General features: G+C 44.5%; 1 protein-coding gene across 7 annotated transcripts in view; it reads left to right on the top strand.

The window, feature by feature from the left end:
• Positions 1-4028, top strand: part of SLC29A1 (solute carrier family 29 member 1 (Augustine blood group)) — a 35256-nt gene extending 31228 nt beyond the window's left edge. For all 7 annotated transcript variants that reach the window (XM_056818318.1, XM_056818321.1, XM_056818320.1 and 4 more), the window contains 2 exons: positions 1156-1358; positions 3399-4028. In XM_056818318.1, coding sequence (XP_056674296.1) covers positions 1156-1358; positions 3399-3510 — 315 coding nt within the window. In that variant the 3' untranslated portion in view covers positions 3511-4028. The remainder of the gene's footprint in view (positions 1-1155; positions 1359-3398) is intronic.
• The last annotated feature ends 16952 nt before the right edge of the window (positions 4029-20980 follow it).

Below are 20980 nucleotides of genomic sequence, written 5' to 3' on the forward strand. Positions count from 1 at the left end.
CCTGGGCTAGAAGCTTCTTAGAGATGTCTCAGAATAGAGGCAAGGGAGAGAGAGAAATAGGGTGGGAAAGAGAGGAGAGAGGGGGGGGGAGGGAAAGGGGGAGAGAGAGGGGGAGAGAGGGAGGGAGAGAGAGAGAGAGAGGGAGAGAGAGAGGGAGAGAGGGAGGGAGAGAGAGAGATGAGGAGACAGGGAGAAGAGGGAGAAGGGAGAAAGGAAAGGGGAGGGAGAGAGAGAGATACAGTGGAAAGAAAGCCTGAAGTCAGGAGGACCTAAATTCAAATGCAACCTCAGATGCTTACTAGCCCCTTGGGACCCTGTTCAGAGTCATTTGACCCTGTTTGCCTCAGTTTCCCCAGCTGTAAAATGAGCCAGAGAAGGAAATGGCAAGCCATTCTAGTATCTTTGCCAAGAAAATCCCAAATAGGTTCACAAAGAGTTGTACATGACTAAAATGACTACACAAGTGAGTGTGTGTGAGAGAGATCAGTACACACATGGGATCACTTACCTTGCCTGGATGTGGTAAGTGAGCCAGGGAAAACATTGTGACAGATGCTGGTCCTAATGTCTGGACCCTGTCTCATCGCTAACTCTTAGGATTCCCCCCATCACTTCAAGGCCAATTTCAAGTTCTGGTTCCTCACTTCTACCTCCCCAAAGCTGCTAGTGCTGCACTCCCTCAATTATTCCATATTTACTTGTGAAAACAACATGTTCCCTCATCTCATTTAAAAAGTCAGCTTAGGCCAGCTAGGTGACTCAGTGGATTGAGAGACAGGGCTAGAAATGGGAGGTCCTGGGTTCTAATCTGGCCTTAGACACTTCTTAGCTATATAACCCTGGGCAAGTCACTTAACCCCCTTGGGCCTAGTCCTTACTGCCCTTTTCTCTTGGCACCAATACTTAGTATTTCTTGATTCTAAAATTGAAGGTAAGGGTTGTTAGATTTTTTAAAATAACTAAAAAGTACCTCCAGCACCTTGACCTGGGACTTAATTGATTTTTAAATTTAAATTTAAAAAAAAATTTTAATTTACTCATTGATAAAAGTTAAATGAATGGATGGGTGCTAAGTGTGGGGGACCCTCTCTTGGGAGAGGACCCTCCTAGCTCTGATCTAGGACAGGCAGGGAGACACAGAGCCTTTCTCCACAGCCCAAAAAGGACAGCCGCTACCTACTTCCTGCCCTGGTGGTGTCAAGGATTGTGTTTGTGCCATTGCTGATGCTATGCAACGTCCATCCGAGGAAGAACCTGCCTGTGGTCTTCCACCATGATGCCTGGTTTATTGTCTTCATGATATTCTTTGCCTTCTCCAATGGCTACCTCGCCAGTCTCTGCATGTGTTTTGGCCCCAAGTGAGTGAGCCGGGCACGGGGCGGGGAGGGAGGGTGGTCTCCTTAGCCAGCAGGTAGGATGGCCCAGGTAGGACTCTGGCTGGGGGCTTGGACCTACATCCCTGTCCTCAGCATCCCCATGTTCAGAATTGGACATGATGGTGGGGAAGAGACCTAATTCTTCTGGCCTGATTATAAGATAGGATCTGCATACCTGAGAACCCCTGTCTTCTTGGAGAAAGACAGCCTCCTTCCTCTAGGATCAGATATGCCTAGAACCAAGGCCAGGGTAAAGGGAGACAAGGACCAGCAAAGTCTGAGCCTGGGAAATGTGGCAAACCATTGGGAAGGCGTCTTGAGGAGCACCTGGTCCTGGCGGCTCTCTTCTGCCCTGCCCTCCTTACATAGCTCCTATGGCTCCCATTTCCTAAGGACTCACCCACCCAGGCAGCATTTCCCAGTAGCTCCAGTTGCTAAAGGTGGGAAGTAATGTAGTGGTTGGGACTTGAGGAACTGTAGTGTGTTTGCTATAGGACCTTTCCTAGGTAATGTTCAGGGGCCAGTTTCAGCTGAATGCTGGAGGGTGATGGAGCCTCTTGGGTAAGCAACCCTGGGAAAGGGGAGATAATGGAGCCATAGAGGATGCTGGGGTGCTATGTGGGTTTTAGAGCTAGGAAGGAGCCCGGGATTGGAGACGAAGCAGAGAGGGTAGGCATGCTGGACTACGGAAAAGGCTTACCTTGGAGAGGAACTCTGGGAGAGGTGCCCAAAGCCAGGCAAGGGGGCAATTACTGCAGTTATCCTGGATCAGGGCGAAGGCATAATGGGTACACTTTGGTAAGAGTATTAGATTTGGAGTTCTAAGGATGTAGGTTTGAATCCTATCTTTTTATTTCTCTGGGTCTCAGTTCTTCTGAATGAGGAAGATTAGCCTAGAGGGTCCTTTCTACCTCTAAAACTGATGAGCTTCTAATCCTTTTATTTTCTTTCTTCTTCTTTTTTTTTTAAATAAAAACCCTTACCTTTCAGGGTACAGCTAGGTGTCTTAGTGGATGGAGAGACAGGAGGTTCCTATCTGGCCTCAGACACTTCCTAACTGGTTTTTAAACTCTTACCTTAGACTCAAAGTTATATACTGGTTCCAAGGCAGAAGAGAGGGAAAGGCTAGGCAATGGGGTTAAGTGACTTCTTGCCCAGGATCACACAGCTCGGAAGTGTCTGAGGCCAGATTTAAACCCAGGATTTCCTATCCTTGGACTTAGCTTTCAAGGCTTTGAGCCACCTCAAGGCCCCCATCAACTTCTGGGTGTTTTGTTTTGTTTTGTTTTCAATTTTTTCAAAAATTTTTATTTACTTTTTTAAAACCAATTACATATACTAACAAATTTCCACATGAGTTTTCCCAAGTTATGTGATCCAAATAGTCTGTCTCCCTCCTTCCCTTCCCCCTCCTGGAACGGGCAAACAATTCAATTGGGTTATAGGTATATATCACAAAAAACATATTTCCAGGGGGCAGCTGGGTGGCTCAGTGGATTGAGAGCCAGGCTTACAGTCAGGGATGACCTGGGTTCAAATCTGGCCTCAGACACTTCCCAACTGTGTGACCCTGGCCAAACCACTTAACCCCCATTGCCAAGCCCTTCCCACTCTTGTGCCTTGGAACCAATACACAGTATTGATTCTAAGACAGAAGATCAGGGTTATTAAAAATATATTTTCATGTTGTTCATTTTTGTAAGAGAATAATCTTATAGAGCCAGAACCCCCAAATATAAACCCAAATAAAGGAAGTTCCTCCGAATTGTCCTGGATCATTGTATCACTGAGAAGAGCTCAGTCTTTCACAGTTAATCATTCCACTATATTGCCATTACTGGGTACAAAACTTCCGATCTTTAAAAGAAAAGGCATGAAGTGTCTTAGGGTTTGACAACTGGTGTCATGGAGCCTGAAGGGGGGTGCAGAATTTCTTGGGGGACAAGGAGGGGGTCCAGGGCCCAGAGAAGAGATGGCCAAGTGCAAGAGTCTTGGGATGACTTTTGTTCTCTCTTCCCCCAGGAAAGTGAAATCCTCCGAGGCTGAGACTGCAGGTTCCATCATGGCCTTCTTCCTGTCCCTCGGCCTGGCCTTTGGTGCCTTACTGTCCTTCCTGCTCCGGGCTATAGTGTGACGACTCAGAACCTTCCAGCTGCTCTCCCTGCCCTGCCTCTCATCCACTTCTGACCTCTGTTTTCACTACCCTTGCTGGGGATGGAGGAGCAGAACCCCCTCTCTGGACACTGGGAGTCAGATAGCTAGAGCTCCCTTATCCTAGGGAAAGGGCCCCTTGGGACAGCACAGAGAGGTCAGTAGCTTGCTGCAGTATTTGACCGACTGACCGATGGAACCCCACTATAGGCAAAACAGTGTTTATCCCCCCTGCCTCTGTGTGTTTGTCCATCCACGTGTCTGTCCCTCTGTATGTCTGTATCCAGTGTCAGGGACCAGGTGGATGAGATGAAACGTTGTTTTAGGGTCATATTTTTTCTGACCATGTTTTTCCATCCATCCAGTCCCCAGCACCTTCCCTATCCCCAGCCTTTCCATGTAATGTCTCATGTACAGATGGCATTCATTGCCTTTTTTATATTCAAGACAGAAAACCAGGTGCCCCCTTCAAGGCATCAAAATAAACCATGCTAAATTTTTTTTTGTTGGTCACTATTTCCATTGGAGTGGGGAAAGATGAGAGGACACTATGGATGGGCTTGTGGTGGTCACCCTCGGGGGTGGGTATCCTGAGGAAGAGTCGGTGTTCCCAGATGACCATGGTAGGGATGGGGCTAGACAAAGCATATTTTTTATTTATGGGGGTGGCAAAGGGATTTGTTTTTAATCTTTTAAGTCATGTTTGAGTCTTTGTGACCCCATTGGGAGTTGTCTTGGCAAAGATGCTGGAGTGGTTTGCCATTTCCTTCTCCAGTTCATTTTCCAGATGGGGAAACTGAGGCAGACAGGGTGAAGTGACTTTCCCAGGATAAGCGTCTAGAGCCAGATTTGAACTCAGGAAGACAAATCTTCCTGACTCCAGGTCCAAAGTGAGAGCCTAAGGGGAGAACAGAGGAAATCGATTGTAATGTGGTAAATTAATTCTGGACTTAGAGTGGAGACTTGAATTCTAGTCCTGCCTAGCTGTGGGGCCTCAATGGTTCATGTCCCCCTCCATGACTCTGTTTTCTCCTATAAAATGGCTGAGATGAACTAAATGACTTTTCCAGATCTAAAATTGTATGAGTCAGTGTCCCCTCCCAGCTTTGTAACTGACGTGTTTCTGGGTGGTCCGGCCAGGAGAGATGGACCCAGAGCTCCAGACTTGTAAGGAATCAGGACACACTCTCTCTAGCCAGGAGGAGACAGTGGACAGGCTCCTCATTAAGTGTTTCCTCTGTCCTGGTCATGTTGGACTTTTAGACTCTGCCCATTCACTAAGTGAATGCTTGGAGTCATACCAAGGTCAGCTCTGAGGGCACGAGGTGACACAGCACAAAGAGTGCCAGGCTTGGAGTCAGAAACACTCATGTTCAATTTTGGCATCAGACACTTGCTGTGTGACCCTGGACAGGTCACTTTATCCTGTTTGCCTCAGTTTCCTCATCTAGAAAATGAGCTGGAGAAAGAAGTGGCAGCCCACCCCAAGATCTTTGCTGAAAAATCCCCAAAATGTAGAACATGACTCACAGTATCATGACTCAAAAGCTTTGGCCTCTCCTCATCGGTAAAGTGAGCTGGAGAACGGAATGGCAGACCATTCTAGTGTCTTTGCCAAGAAATCCTCAAAATGTAGGACATGACTGACAGCATCACACCTCAAGAGCTTTTGCCTCAGTTTCCTCAATTGTAAAATGAGCTAGAGAAGGAAATGGCAGACCACTGTAGAATCTTTGCCAAGAAATCCCCAAAATGTAGGACATGACTGACAGTATCACACCTCAAGAGCTTTTGCCTCAGTTTCCTCAAATTATAAAATGAGCTAGAGAAGATGACAAACCACCTTGGGATCTTTGCCAAGAAATCCCCAAAATGTTGGTCATGACTGACAACATGGCTCAAGAACTAGAAGAAATCTTAAAAGCTATTGAGTCCAAGTCCTTCCTTTTACAAGAGGAAACTTGAGACTCATAGAACTGGTAAGTTACTGAGGTGCAATTTGAACCCAGATCTTTCCAGTCCAGTGCCCTATTTCCCCAATAAGCCATTCTATTTCTAAAAAGTATACAGAACCTATTTTTGTCTTTTTCAGTGAGCTTTCTCCCTCCTCTGACTTCCAATTAATATTTATTCTACCTGTCAGACACCCCCTCCCATTAAAATACATGTACCCCCCCTTTTGTTCCCCCTTCCCCACCCAGTGCTTGAGGAGTGAATGACCTCCAGGCAGGATCTCAGACCCCCCCAGCTCCTGGCTGGCCTCCTAAGATGCCTGTGCTAAAAAAGTCAGAGGCTAGACTCAGGGCTCCAAAAGCTTGGCATCCGTCGCTGGCACCTCCGCTTTTCACTCCTGCTGGGCTTCCTGGAGAACAAGGGGGCCTGTGTCTCCTGAGAATGAGGGGGCTAGCCAGCTTGGCGCCCTAGGGCCCAGCCTGGACCCTTTCCCCAAGTCCCAGTGGGCTTGTGTCTGGGTGGAAGGGTCTAAGGGAGAAGGGAGGCCACTTTCTGGGGGCCAGGATTTGGGTGGCAGGGGAGTGGTTGTAGACAGACAAGCTTGGGAGCTCGGGTCTCTTGGGTTTCCTTGAACCTCTTCCCTGAACGGGATTTCCCTCAACTTAATGAAAAAGTCCTGGCATAGTTCAGAGAAATATTGCCATCCACCTCCCAAAGAGCTGTGTCACAGAGAGTGAGTGGCAGATGGACACGGGCAGGCCCTGCCCTTGGATGGGCTCCCAGACAGACACACTGTGCAGACACAAATATACAGGGCACACACACAGTGGGGGAAAAATACCTAAGGCGGGGAAATATTTTTCCTGGCACTGCTACCAAAGGTCAGTGAATGACTCAAGGAGATTGTGCCTCTTGCCTGGTCCATGGTTTATTTATCTAATTGAAGCCTCCCATCTCATTTGCATAGTCTTGAGCCATAAAACCCACTTTTCTCTGCTGTTGTCTCTGCATTTCAGGGCTGGGAGTGAGCCTGAAAGGCAGACGTCCTACTTAGAAATGACAAATGAATTTTATTTACATCCTCTGCAGGTCAAAAGTGCAGTTATGAGGCATCTAGGTGGATCCATGAATAGAGAGCCTGGTCAGGACTGGATTCAAATGTGCCCTTAAAAACTTTAACTGCGAGGGATGGGAAAGATCATGAATCAAGTATCCTTGGAAAAAAATATTCTAAACAAATAAATAAATTGTAAAAAAAAACAAAAAACTTTAACTGCGCGATCCTGGGCAAGTCACTTAATTCCCATTGCCTAGCCCTTACTGCTCTTCCACCTTGGAACCCATACTTAGTGCCAATTCTAAGACAGAAGGTAAAGGTTTAAAACAATAGCAGGTCTGCCAGGTGCTGGATCTGTAGAGCTAGTTAGCTAGATTGAGGAAGCCAGGAGCCATCCCTTGTTCATTTCCTCTAACCAATTCTATAAAGTCTCTTGGAGAAAGCTGGGAATTGAAAAACCATTTATGGAATCAATAAAGGGATGGAGAAGAAATCTGGGCTACTGGACTGCTGACCTCTCCACTTCCCAAGTTCCCCTTCCTCAGAAATAGAGGATCCAATGCTTTTGTCAATTTTAGAATTTGATAGGCTTTGACCAACCTGTTCCTCAATTCAGAAATGTTTATCTTATTGGCAAAGATCTTAATCACCTAATAAAGAGTCAATTTGGCTACAAGAAAGAAAGTGAATGTAAGACCCACCCCTTGCTCCTACTCCAGAAGAAAACCATAAGGCCATTGTTTCCTAAACTCCCTCCACTGCTTATCTATCTATTCACCCACTCTGAACCCACCCAGCAGGGTTCTTGTCTTGAACCCCAGGTCCCTGGTAATGAGCCAGTGAAAAGAACCCTGGTCCTGAGAGTCAGAAGACACCTCTACACCGTCTTATTTTTCTTTGTTCTCATCTCTGAGGGACTCTTCCACTGTCTTTTCCCCTTTGTTATTGAGTTGTTTTCATTTCTGTCTGACTCTCTGTGACCCCAGTTGGGGTTTTCTCGACCGAGATCCTGAAGTACTTTGCCATTTCCTTCCTCAACTCATTTTACAGATGAGGAAACTGAGGCAAATAAGATTACATGACTTGCCCAGAGTCACACAGCTGCTAAGCCTTTGAGGCTGAATTTAAACTCAGGAAGATGAATTCCAGATTCCAATCTTGTTATCCTCTAGACCACCCAGCTATCTCATCATTCACTTTTGATCACATTTATCCATGAATGGACCTTTTCCCCACTCCCCAATTTGGTGGTGCCATCCCTTGTAACAAAGAAGAAAACTGAGCCAGTCATGCCTTGCCTTTTTTTTCTAAACCCTTACCTTCTATCTTAGAATCAATACTGTTACAAAAGAAACATTAAGCTCATTATGCTATTCCAAATAACAAAGAAGAAAACTTAACTGGTCACTCATCCCTTAAACAAAGCAGGAAGCTTATTCAGTCATGCCATTCTTTATTAAAGAGTTAAAAAAAAAAGAAGGGAAAACTTAAGAGCAGGCAAAAATAGCCAATACTTGAGCCACATGGGATAGTAAATGCAATATTCTACTCCCATACTCCCTCTCTCGGCGATGAAGGGAGGGAGCTTCATGTGCTCATTTTTCTCTGGGGACCAAGCTTAGTACTACTTCCAAAGGGCTCGGTTGCAGAGGGTTTGCCCATTCTCTTTTTTCAGTTATGGCCATTCTGTATGTGGTCTTCCTGGGTCTGGTTCCATCACACGGGGCTCCCGCTTCTCAGAAGTCTTCAGGCATCTTCTCTTTGGTTTTTACATCATGTTCATTATTCATTTCTGAATCCATACCTCCGGCCCCTCTCCCCAAAGGGTCACCCTTCCTGATGACAAAGAACCAAAAAGGGAAGAAGAAAAGACAATTCCATGAAACTAACCCAAGCTCTCAGCTGTTTGGCGCTACGTGCCCTGGTGCACATCCAGAGTCCCTGTATCTCTGCCTGCTTATCTCTAGGGTCAGATTGGGTCCTTAGAATGACACCTGAAGGGAGTTTTGTGGTTGGTCACATTTTAGTTGTTGTTAATGTATTGTTTTCCTGGTTTTGCTGACTTCATCCTGAATCAGTGACTTTTTAAAAACCTTTCTTTCTGGCTTAGTATCAATTCTTTTTTTTTATTAAACCTTTACCTTCTGCAAATACTATGTATTGGTTCCAAGGCAGAACATTAAGGGGTAAGGGGTGGGGGTTAAGGGACATGCCCAGTCACATAGCTAAGAAATGTCTTGAGGGCAGATTTGAATCCAAAACTTCCCATCTCTAGGTCTGGCTCTCAATCCACTTAGCTGCCCCCTAAAAACCCTCACCTTCTGTCTTAGAATCAATACTGTGTATTGGTTCCAAGGCAGAAGAATGGTAAAGGCTAGGCAAAAGGGGTTAAGTGACTTGCCCAGGGTCACACACCTGAGGTCACATTTGAACCCAGGACCTCCTGACTCCAGACGTGGCTCTCTATCCACTGAGCTCCCCAGCTGCCCCCACATATGCTTCTTAGAATTTTTGGTACTTTTAAAGATACAATATTCCTTCCATCCATCCATCCATCCATCCATCCATCCATCCATCCATCCCGTGCCTGGCCATTCCCCAGTTCAGAAGCATCCTCTGGCTGTCAAACACACTGCCATCCACATTGGGGGGGTCCCTCGGACTTTTCTTTGACTTTCTCAGGGTACAAACAGTCAGATCTCTGGGTTTGTGTTTAGATGGTTTAAGCCAACTGGAAATTTCTGCAACACTCATTCACGATGTGTCCTTGAGTGAAGGCTTCAGAGCCTCAGTTTCCTCATCAGGAAGGTTTCCTAAAGCAAACACTTCCCATTCTGCTGGCTCCGAAGCCGCAATTGTGTTTTATAGCCACTAGAGGACACCATGCAGATGTCCTGGAGTTAATAATGGCTCATTTTTATAGAACATTTACTGTGTGCCAGGTACTGGGCTCTTTGCTTTACAGTTATTCTTTTATTTGACAAGGACCCTGGGAGGTAGTTGCTATTATACCCATTTTACAGAATGAGGAAACTGAGGCAAACAGAGGTTAAGTGACTTGCCCTAAGTCACCTAGCTCGTAAATGTCTGAGATAAGACTGGAACCAAGACCTTCTGGATGGATGACCTACTGGCAACAGATAGAATCAGGAAGATCTGAATTCGTATCCAACCCCAGATCCTTCCTAGCTTTCTGGATAAGTCATTTAACCTGTTTGCCTCAGTTTCCTCATCTGTGAAATGGAGCTAACACTAGCTCCTAGGTTTGAGATGAGGATCAAGTGAGATAGCATTTATAAAGCACTGAGCACAGTGCCTGGAACATAGTAGATGCTTGATAAATGTTTTCTTTTACCCAGGCTCTCTATCAACTTTACCTTGTTTCATCTTCATCTTGAGTTTTAAAGGACGCAGTGAGACTCAGTGGATTCATTCATAACTCCAACTTTTTTCTCTGGCTTTCATGAATGAAAATAGAAAGTCTTCCTGTAAAAAGCTTCCAGTCTTAATCTTTTTTGTACCTCTGATGAAGTCTAAGGAGCCCTTTCCACAATTCTGCTTTTAAAAGCATAAAATAGAGGGCAGCTGAGTGGCTCAGTGGATTGAGAGCTGGGCCTAGAGATGGGAGGTCCTGGGTTCAAATCTAACTTCAGGCACTTTCTAGCTGGGTGACCCTGGGCAAGTCACTTTACTCCCATGGCCTAGCCTTGCTGTTCTTCTGGTTCTTGGATTTCCTTACAAAAGCCTAATTTTAAAATTCACTGGCAATGCATTTTAATCATTGCTCCTTTCATTTAATTTATTCCTTTTAGATTAAGGACATATTTTCAGGGGCAGGGAGATGGCTCAGTGGATAGAGTGCAAGATCTTCTTGAGTTCAAATCTGGCCTCAGACCCCTCCCAGCTGTGTGACCCTGGACAAGTCACTTAACTCCTATGGCCTAGCCCTTATTGCTCTTCTGCCTTAGAACCAATATACAGTATTGATTCTAAGATGGAAGGTGAGGGTTTAAAATGAAAACAAATAAACTAATTAATTAAATAAAAGCATAAAATAAATTACACAGGAAATCCATTCTACTGAAATATATTCATCAGAATATAATTTGAAAGCAATTACTCAGACCCCAGGTTACAAACACCTGTGTAAGGCATCACAGGAGCAGCAGTTTAGAATCAGAGGGGCCTCTTACAGGTACAGATGAAAGCAAGCAAAGCCCAGAGCTCTAGGTTCTGACTTGCCCAAAGGCACACAGGTTTGAACCAAGGTCCCCCATCTCCAAGACCCTTTCCACTGCCCCAGAATTAAATAACAATATAACACAGCAGAGAACCTGGCCTCGAGTCAAGAAGATCTGAGTTCAAAATCCAGCCTCAGACACTATTCAGTCACCCTGTCTGCCTCAGTTTCCCCATCTGTCAAATGAGCCAGAGAAAGAAATGGCCAACTACTCCAGTGTTTCTGCCAAGAAAACCCCAAAAGAGGTCAGGAAGAGTCAGACACAACTGAAAGGACTGAGTAATGAGACAAGGTCGAGCAGACCCCCTGTTCTAGGTTCCATCCTTGGGACAAAGCATGGTGCCCATCGGGAGCTAAGGGGGGAGGGAGCAGAGAAGCTTTGCCTCTAAGCTGGTCCATTCATTCACTGGCCCTCTCTGGTTTCCAAATATGGGCAAGGGAACTCTTGGCTGTCCATCCATTAGACCTGCCTTACAGAGGAGATTATACTTGGGTTACCAGGGCTGTTTTCAACTTTATAATCCCCTCATTCAGCTATTGTATTCAACATTCCCCCCACATTTACTCCAGATCTCCAGGTGAACAAACAGCTGGCAACTTCAAAAAAAAATCTTGTGTAAGTAATCAATCAACTTAAACAAACCCCAAACCCTTATCCCTGCGGTCTTAGAATCAATACTAAGTGTCAGTTCCCAAAGGTTAGAGTTAGACAATTGGGGTTAAGTAACTGGCCCGGGGTCACTCAGCTGAGGAAGTGTCAGAGGTCACATTTGAACCCAGGTCCTTCCTGTCTCTAAACCTGGTGCTTTATCCTCTGAGCCACCCAGCGGCCTTCAGTAAACTTTAATTAAGCACCTACCCTGTGTTAAGCTCTGAGGATACAAAAATAATAATGATAATAATAACAAATCGCTCCTGAAAAATATAGCACAAGGTAGCTCCTGCCCCCCTAACCCGGGAGACAACCAGCAGACAAATATGGACAAACAAGCTATATACAGGATAAACAAGAAATAATTAGTAGGGAAGGCACTAGAAGAAAAGAGCAGCTGGGTGGTGCAGTGGAGAGAATTCCAGTCCTGAAATCAATCTTTCTGAATTAAAATCTGGCCTTAGCCACTTCATTATCTGTGTGACTCTGAGCATGTCACTTTTTTGCCTCAGTTTCCTCATATGTAAAATGAGCTGAGGAAGGAAATGGCAAACCACTTCAGTGTTTTTGTCAAGAAAACCCCAAATCGGGTCGCAAAGAATTGGACATGACCCAAAAAATAACTAGAACTAAGAGGGACTGGAAGATGGAATTTTAGATGGGACTTCAGGGAAGCCAGGAAATAAAGATGAAGAGGGAGAGCATTCTAGGCCTTGGGGGAACCGTCAAAGAATGGCCATGGCCAAGAGGGGAAGGAGGCCAGTGCCATTGGATGGGACACAATGGGAGGGGGGCTAGGCTTTTGTATTTTGTATTTGGTCTTAGAGGGGGAAAGGAGCTGCTGTAGTTTAGTTTTTTGAGTGAGGGGGTGACAGAGTTAGACCCTCAATTTAGGGAAATCACTTAGCTGAATGGAAGATGGTTGGGGGGTTGGGGCTGCCATCACAGCAGTCCAGGTGTGAAGCAATGAGGGACCTGTATCAGGCGTATCCAAGAGATGTAGCAAAGGTAAAATCAGAATCCCAAATAGAGAAAGTCATATCTGGTTTTCAGCAAATCAATCAATAAAAATTTATGAAGCATCTACTATGTGCTAGGCGCTGGATTGCATAACAAATGAGTAAGGAACACGTCTCCTGACACCATTGGGGCCTTTGGGTTTTTTCTCTTTATAGCACTCTGCCCAAATGACAGAGAGGAGCAGAAGGAGGCAGGAATGACCTTCAATATGATGGATAATGCCTAATATTTATTTCATTTATTTCGTTCTGGAATTGCATCCCTCCCCACTCCCAAACAGGAGTTCTGCTTTCCCTGTGCCTTGATAGACATGCGTGCTCTTGAAGCTCTTAGAGGCAGTCTGGGATGACTCAGGAAGCAAAATATAATAGGATTGGTTCTTTCTTCTTAATCTCTGAGGAGCCTGGAAGGAAAAAGGAAGAGAACAGATGAGACTTGGCCTACTCAGGAAGAGCAGAGAGGAACATGGGATCATAGATTTGAGGATGAGGAAACCCAAAGCCTAGAGGGACTGATTTGCCCAAGATCACAGAGGCCAGAATTTTACTAGAAAAACTTTGATTCCAAATGCAGCCCTCAATGATCATTTAATCTGGGAATTCTTGACCTGGAGGAGTCCACAGATCAGGCCTAGAGTAGTCAAGGGATTTCCCTAAAATGTCCCAAAAGGGATAAACAAAAGTTAGGATTTGAGGGTTCTTTTACTCCAAAGCTAACCTTCTTCCCTCTGGAACTACCATGCTTCCCTTTTCAGAGATCTGGGGTCCGGGGAGTGTGAACTTGGGGTCCATGGACTACATATAGTGGAGATCTGTGAGCTCAAATAGGGGGGAGTTATAGCTTTATTTTAATTAACTTTTGTTTTCCTTTGTAATCTTATGTGGTTTATTTTATTGTATTTCAATATATTATTCTCTGAAGGATTCATAGGCTTCACTAGACCTGTAGTCTAACAAAAGAGTACAGGATATAAGAAACACAAAGAACCTTTTCTCTTGTACAACTCCTTTATTTATTTTGTTTTTATTGTCATGCAAAACCCCCTTCCATATTGGTCATTGTTGTAAGAACACACTCCTAATAACCAAAACTCCAAATTAAAACCATAAATAGGCTAATGAGATCTTTCTCTGGAGATGGATAGTCCTTCAGGATTATCCCAGATCCTCACATTGCTGATTGTAGCCAAGTTTTCACAGATCATCATTGTCCAATCTTGCTGTTACTGTGTATGATGTTCTCCAAGTTCTGCTTATCTCACTCTGCATCAGTTCCCAAAGAGCCTTCCAGCTCTTTCTGAAGTCATCCTGTCTATCATTTCTTACAGCATAATAGTATTCCATCACCAACAGGTACCACAATTTGTTCAGTCATTCCCTCAGTTTCCAATTCTTTGTCACTATAAAAAGAAATATTTTTGTACAAGTTTGTTCCCCTTTTACAACTTCTTTATTTAAAAAACAAACAAACCATTATTGGGGCACCTAGGTGGCTCAGTGGACAGAGAGCCAGGCCTAGAGATGGGTGGTCATGGATTCAAATCTTACCTCATACACTTCCTAGCTTTGACCCTGGGCAAGTTAGTTAACTCCCATTGCCTAGCCCTTATTGCTTTTCTGACTTGGAACCAATAAGACAAGATAAGGGTTAAAAAATTTTTCATTGATATTTGTTCCTATGTCAGAATCATTTTTGGAAATACCACTGTTCCCTTTCCTGGTTACAAAACACCCTTAAAAACAAAAACACTTAAGAAGGCCCAAGCTAAGGGGGAGGAGGGGGTGACTTGTTCATAGGTTTATTATTTTTCTTTTCCTTTGTAGCAATGTGTTCTATCATGGATCAGGGGAAAATTATTTTAGCCCCATCCACTGGCACACCCTACCCCACCCAGCGCTTTCAGTAACTCCTACTCCCTCTGGTACTTCCTGGATTCAACCTCTTTATGAGAAAAAAAACATGAGGCAAAGCCAATAGTCTGATGATGAAGGAGGAATTCGGGACAGGAGCAAAAGGAGCCAGAGTGAGGAAATCAACAGATATTTTTTAAAATGTTTTTCTCTAAGAACTGTGGGAACAGAAACTCAGAAAAACATATGATCGATCACAGAGTTCCATAGGGATATGATTAGGGTTTTGAGGTTAAAACTCTACGCAAATATGAATAATGTGGAAATAGGTTTTGAACAATGATACATGTATAATAACCCTGTCGAACAGTTGGTTTTTTTTCCCCTCCTCTCTTCCCTCCCCCTTCCCTGAACTGACAAGCAATTCCACTGGGTTGTACAAATGTTATCATTTGATACCTATTTCCATAATATTCATTTTTACCATAGAGAAATGACTTGCTTGTCAGCTTTGGGATAAGGGAGGAAAGGGGCAGGAGGATCATGAATCATGATGTAACCATAGAAAATATGCTAAATTTAAAAAATGTTTTTTAAAGAAAAAAATTTTTCTCTGTTTTGAACAATATAATACATGTATAACCTGGATAGAATAGCCTACCAAGCATGGAAATGGAGAAGGGAAGGGAGGGAGGGGATGAAATTCCATCATATATCGCTTAGGAAAACTTGTGTGGAAATGTGTTATTACATGTCATTGGTAAGAAAAATTTCCTTTTCTCTATTTGGAAAAAAATTCTAGTGTACATGTAATATTTTAATGTTTTATTTTTTGTTTCATCTTTATTTTAATAACAAATTTCTACATTTCCCAAAGTTATATGATCCATGATGTCTTCCTCCCTTCTCCCCTCCCCCCTCCCAGAGCTGACAAGCAATTCAATCTGGATTACATACATGTAATATATTTTTAAAAAAACATTTTACATATATTTACATATTTACAGGATTTATTTTTTTCCCTCCTCTCTTCCTTCCCCCTCTCCCAGAGCCAACAAGCAATTCCACTGGGTTGTACAAATGTTATCACTTATACCTTTTCCATATTTTTCATTTTTACTAAAAAGAGATCTTTTAAAACTAAAAACCCAATCATATACCCATATAAACAAGTGATGTCAAAAGTTATCTTTTGCATTCTACTTTCATTCTCTCAATGTGGATAGCATTCTTTCTCATAAGTCCCTCAGGAATGTCCTGGGTTAGGATAGCATACACGTAATATTTTCATACTCATTTTCTGACATTTTGAGATCCATATAGGCCCAATCTTCCCTCCCCAGGTGATATGCTACAGATTTTACAGGTGCTATCCTGCAATAGGCACTTCCATGTTCGTGTTTAACAAGTACTTTTTTAAGGCTGGCTCTATGCGGAGCCCCTCTGGGAAGCAGCAGTCCCCGCCTGGAGGGAAGCTTCCCATTTAATAGCACGACGCAAATCCAGTCTGTGACACCAGGCTGACATCTAACTGGGTTTGGAAATCGACTAGGTAGAAGGAAGGTCTTGGGAGAGAGGCTTCCGTTCTTCAGACGTCAGTGTCACGAGATGGTAGAAGGGAGATCTTTAAGGAGGAAAGAAAGGCTAAAAAGCTCGGGAAGGTACATGCTGGCCTTCAGCTGGGGAAAGGCTCTGAAGAGTGACCGGCCTGGTTTGGGGCACCCTGGCCCGACTCCAGAAAGCCTATTCCATTGAGGACGCATTGTTCGGTCTTCTTTGTCCATACTATCCCAGCCTAGCTACTCTTAGCTCTGCCACGGACTCGGTGTGTAGCCCTCCACGGGTCTCAGTTTCTTCATCTGTAAAGAAAAAAAAAAAGGGGGAGTTGGGCTAGACGACCTTCCAACTGTAACAGTCTGGGCCAGGGGTTTATCTGTCAACCGTTGCTTTTTTGGGGGGTGGGGGAGGTGGCCCTAAGCTAATAGCTGTATTTGCGGGGCCGGAGGCTGCTTAAACTGCTTTCACAGTGTAGACAGGGAGGCCTCGGGACACAAACACACTCTTTAGCATCCCTTTCTCCGGTTCCCCTGAACCTTTAGCCCCAGGTCACGGACATATCCTCCCGGGATGTGCCCGTACCATTCTCCTCCTTTCCAGCGCCTAGAAACTCCCAGAACTTTGTGTCCTGCAACTGTCCTTGAAAGAGGAGGAAGGAGGGGAGGGGCCAGCGTCACTGTCCTCATTTCACTGCGGGGGGAAGGGGCGGAGCTCGGAGGTGCCCTCCCTTGGAGCCTATGACATCAGCCTTCGATTAAATCACGGAGGTCTTGGCGCTCCCCCTTGGGGGCACTGGGCCTCACTGCACCAGGCTAACTAGGTCGTTTTTCATCCCTTAAAGCTGCTTTTGGGTGGTTCCATTACCCCCGGCCAGCTCCCAAACAGAAAAAAGGGGGCTAAAGGTACAAAGGCAGCTCTGTGCCCCACCTCGGCTATCCCTTTCGGCACCCGTCTTCTCCTATGCGCAGCCGCATCCCTGTGGGTACCTCCCCGATGATCTAATTCCATAGACCCTTGTTCTGAGCTTTCTGTCGATTCATCCGTGCTAAAAAGGTTATTTAAATAGGCCCCTTTTTACCACCTCCTGAGAACCGGGCACTAGAAGGTGAGGATGGAGAAACTTAAGATTTGGGCAGGTTTTACTGCCTCGGGTAGGGGGTGGGGGGGGGTGGGGGAAGGAGGGAGAGAGGGAGGGAAAGAATCTGTATCATAAAATTTCAGAAAATAATTTTTAAAAATGGCTTCTACATGTAATTGAAAAAAAAAACAACCTTAAAATTTTTGTGTAGGACTTTGGCCAGTGTTAAAGAGCTCAAAGAATGTTTAATTTATTATCATCCCCATTTTACAGATGAGGGGTTAGGTAACTTGCCCTTCATCATGGGGTATGAGAGCCAAGCTATCTTTCTACCAACCCCCATGCCTGACCAGATCTGACCAGAAACAAGAGCAACGTCACTCCTCTGGAGAAAATGGAATAGGAATAGAAAGGAGTACATCTTTCAGTTGTACACAGCATCCTCTCAAAAACTGAACAGCAATAAGAGAAGGGTGAGAGGAATGGGCCAATGCACTGGAGAAAATGGAAGGGGAATAGGAAGGAAGGAGTATATCTTTCATCTGTATAAGGAAGCTTCCCAAAAACTGACCAGGAATAATAGAAGGATGAAGGGGGTGGAGTGGAGAATACTGGGGCAATGTCACTCCTCTGAAAGGGAATAGAAAGGGAATAGAAAGGAGTAAACCTTTCCTTTAGCTATACCTGGCAACCTTCTCAAAAACTGACCAGGAACAAAAGAAGGATGATGAAGGGGGGTGGGGTGGAGAATACTGGGGCAATGTCATTCCTCTGCAGAGAATAGAATGGGAAGAGAAAGGAGTAAACCTCTCAGTTGACCATGGCACCTTCTCAAAAACTGATCAGCAATAAGAGAAGGGTGAGAGGAATGGGGCAATGTCAGCAGAGAAAATGGAATGGGAATAGAAAGGAGTATACCTTTCAGCTTTATATGGAAGCTTCTCAAAAACTGACCAGGCATAATAGAAGGATGAAGGGGGTGGAGTGGAGAATACTGGGGCAATGTCACTCCTCTGAAAGGGAATAGAAAGGAGTAAACCTTTCCTTCTGCTAAACATGGCACCTTCTCAAAAACTGACCAGGAATAATAGAAGGATGAAGGGGGATGGGGTAGAGAACACTGGGTCAATGTCACTCCTCTGGAGAAAACTGAACAGGAAGAGAAAGGAGTAAACCTCTCAGTTGTCCAAGGCACCTTCTCAAAAACTGATCAGCAATAAGAGAAGGGTGAGGGAGGATGGGGTGATGCCACTGGAGACAATGGAAAGGGAATAGAAAGTACCTTTCTTTGTACAGGGCATCTTCTCAAAAACTCCTCAGAAATAAGAGACAGAATGGAGAGGGGAAGTGGGGAGAGGAATGCTGGGGCAAAATTACTCTACAAAAAAGGTTTTGAAACCATCATAGTACAATCCCAGTCATCTCTCTGTGCCTGAACTAATAATCCTAATAATCCTACCCTTCTTCTCCCCTCCTAGAATATAATAATAATAATAATAGCTCCTATTTATAGAGCATTTTAAGACTGGAAATTCTTCAAATGCAAACTTTGCACACCTAGAAGAATGTGAATGGTTCTTATTCTCAAACCCTGGGGAGAGCAGAAGCATAATGCATTTCATTGTTTCCACACAGTTAACAGATAAAACTCAATCCCTTCTGCTTCACCACCTTACTACACTCACATAGCCTTTATTCACCCCCTTTTGCCTGGCATGCCTGGCTGAGGAGTGAATGGGACTAAGACCAGCTGTTTCTGGCTGGGGGGTGTGGATGGCACCCCTCCTTCAGCCACTCCTCACTCTAGTCAACAATGTGACCCACTAATGGGGACACACCTGTCTAGGTAAGGACAGAATTATGAAGTAAATGAGGTTTTGGTTAGGGGCACTCCCACTCTACTTTCCCTCCCACCTCATCCCACTGGGTGCCTCCCCAAAGTTCCAAAACCAATTCAGAAACCTGTTGGCATCTAGCGGGCAAATAATCTGTGCTCAAACACTGGATCTTCTATTGCAGATATTTGCCTTTTAATGGAGGGTTTTAGGTAGACCCATAGGATGAATTTCTAATGGGGAAATTGAAATTCTAATGGAGGAGACATTTTTGGGGTAGGAGTAGGGAATGGAGGGAGATCTCTGTAATCAGACCTTTTGCACACTTTTTTAAACCCTTCAGTAACTCCCCATTGCCTATATGAAAAAATACACACTTCTCATCCTGGCATGTAAGGCCCTCCATTATCGGCCTTTCTAGTCTTATTTCATACTGTTCCTCTCCACAAATTCTACATTTAAGCCAACCCAAAATACTAGATATTTCTCTAACTGGACGTTGTACCTCCTAGCCTTCTCTGATCACAATATTCCCTCATGGCTAAAATATAGTGACTCCAGTCTAGTCAGGCTCTGTTTAGGCCCTGAATCTCTTAGCAAACTTTTTCTGACTCGCCCCAACACATACATTCCAGTCGAATAAGTTTTCCTTCCTCAAATTATCTCCTGCATACTTAAATCTATACACCTAAGATCAGGAGAACTAAAGTTATTTCAGGATTGGAACATATACATTTAAAAAATTTTTTTTAATATTCTTTTTATTTCTTGGAACCGAGCACACAGCCTATACCTGCATATTTGTTTAACTAAATTGAATTCTTGAGAAAGAGACCTTAGAGATCTAGGTAGTAGTTACCATTATCCAGGCCATCAGAGTCAGGAAGAACTGAATTCAAGTCTAGCCTCTGATGCCCTAGCTCAGCCACCCTGGGCACTGCCTAGGATTTGGCTATTAAGTCACAGACTAGGATTGCCATCCATGGTGCAGGGAGCAGCCATCCCCAACCCCTTGACTGAAATTATTGATCATTCCTGTATAACAGATGCTATTAATTGTGTTGGAACCATTCAAAATCAATAAAAGGGGGCAGCTGGATGACTCAGTGGATTGAGATGCAGGCCCAGAGATGGGAGGTTCTGGGTTTAAATCTGGCCTAGCTGTGTGACCCTGGGCAAGTCACTTAACCCCCATTGCTTAGCCCTTACTGCTCTTCTGCCTTAGAACCAATACATAGTTTTGATTCTAAGATAGAAGGTAAGGGTTTAAAAAAAAAAAGTCAATGAGAAGTGGGCAGCTGGGTGACTCAGTGGATAGAGAGCCAGACCTGGAGTCCAGGAGGTCCTGGATTCAAATCTGGCCTTGAACACTTCTAAATTGTGTGACCCTGGGAGAGGCATTTCACTCCCATTGTCTGGCTGTTACTGCTCTTATACTTATACACAGTTATTGATTCTAAGATGGAAGATAAGGGTTTAAAAAAAAGTAAATGAGAAGCTGGTTCTGGTGTTCCACATTTGTAAACTCTCCTAGGACACTCTTCCTCTTGTAAAGTTCAACCTAGTCCCACCATCCTACCACTCCCTTCCCCTCCCCCTCCAATAGATTATCAGCTCTTGAAGGCCTGGGATGATTTTGTGGCACCTGGGATTGGGCCTTGAACATTTCTTGGACAGAACCTTTGATTTCATTGGTTTGGGGGAACTCCCAGTGAAGAGACTCCCTCCATCCATGCTTCTTAGTCACCTGCTCTGCAGCAATCTTAGAAAGTTCCTTGGTATACTGAGAGCTTAAATAAACTTGCCTAGCATCACCCAGCGAGCTGTCTAGGAGGGAAGATGTTCACTCTATCCATTGCACCACACTGTCTCTCAGACTTGCACAGGGAGGCCAAGGCAGGATGACTTCTTGAGCTCAGGGGTTCCGAGGTCCAATAGGCTAATCACTGTATCAGGCATCTACATTGTTAGGCATTAATATGGTAAGCCCTTGGGAGTAGAGTAGGGGAGGGCCACCAACTTGCCTAAGGAGAGAAAAAGGAAGGAAGAGAAAGAAAGAGGAGAGAGACAGACAGAGACAGAGATTAGAAATAGAGAGGGAGAGACAGAGAGGGAAATACAGAGGGAGAGAGGGAGGGAGAAGGAGAAAGAGGGAGAAGGAGAGAGAGAGAGGGAGAAGGAGAGAGGATGAGAGAGGGAGAAAGAGGGAGA

Source organism: Monodelphis domestica, chromosome 2 (genome assembly GCF_027887165.1).
Source record: "Monodelphis domestica isolate mMonDom1 chromosome 2, mMonDom1.pri, whole genome shotgun sequence".
Classification (NCBI taxonomy): domain Eukaryota; kingdom Metazoa; phylum Chordata; class Mammalia; order Didelphimorphia; family Didelphidae; genus Monodelphis; species Monodelphis domestica.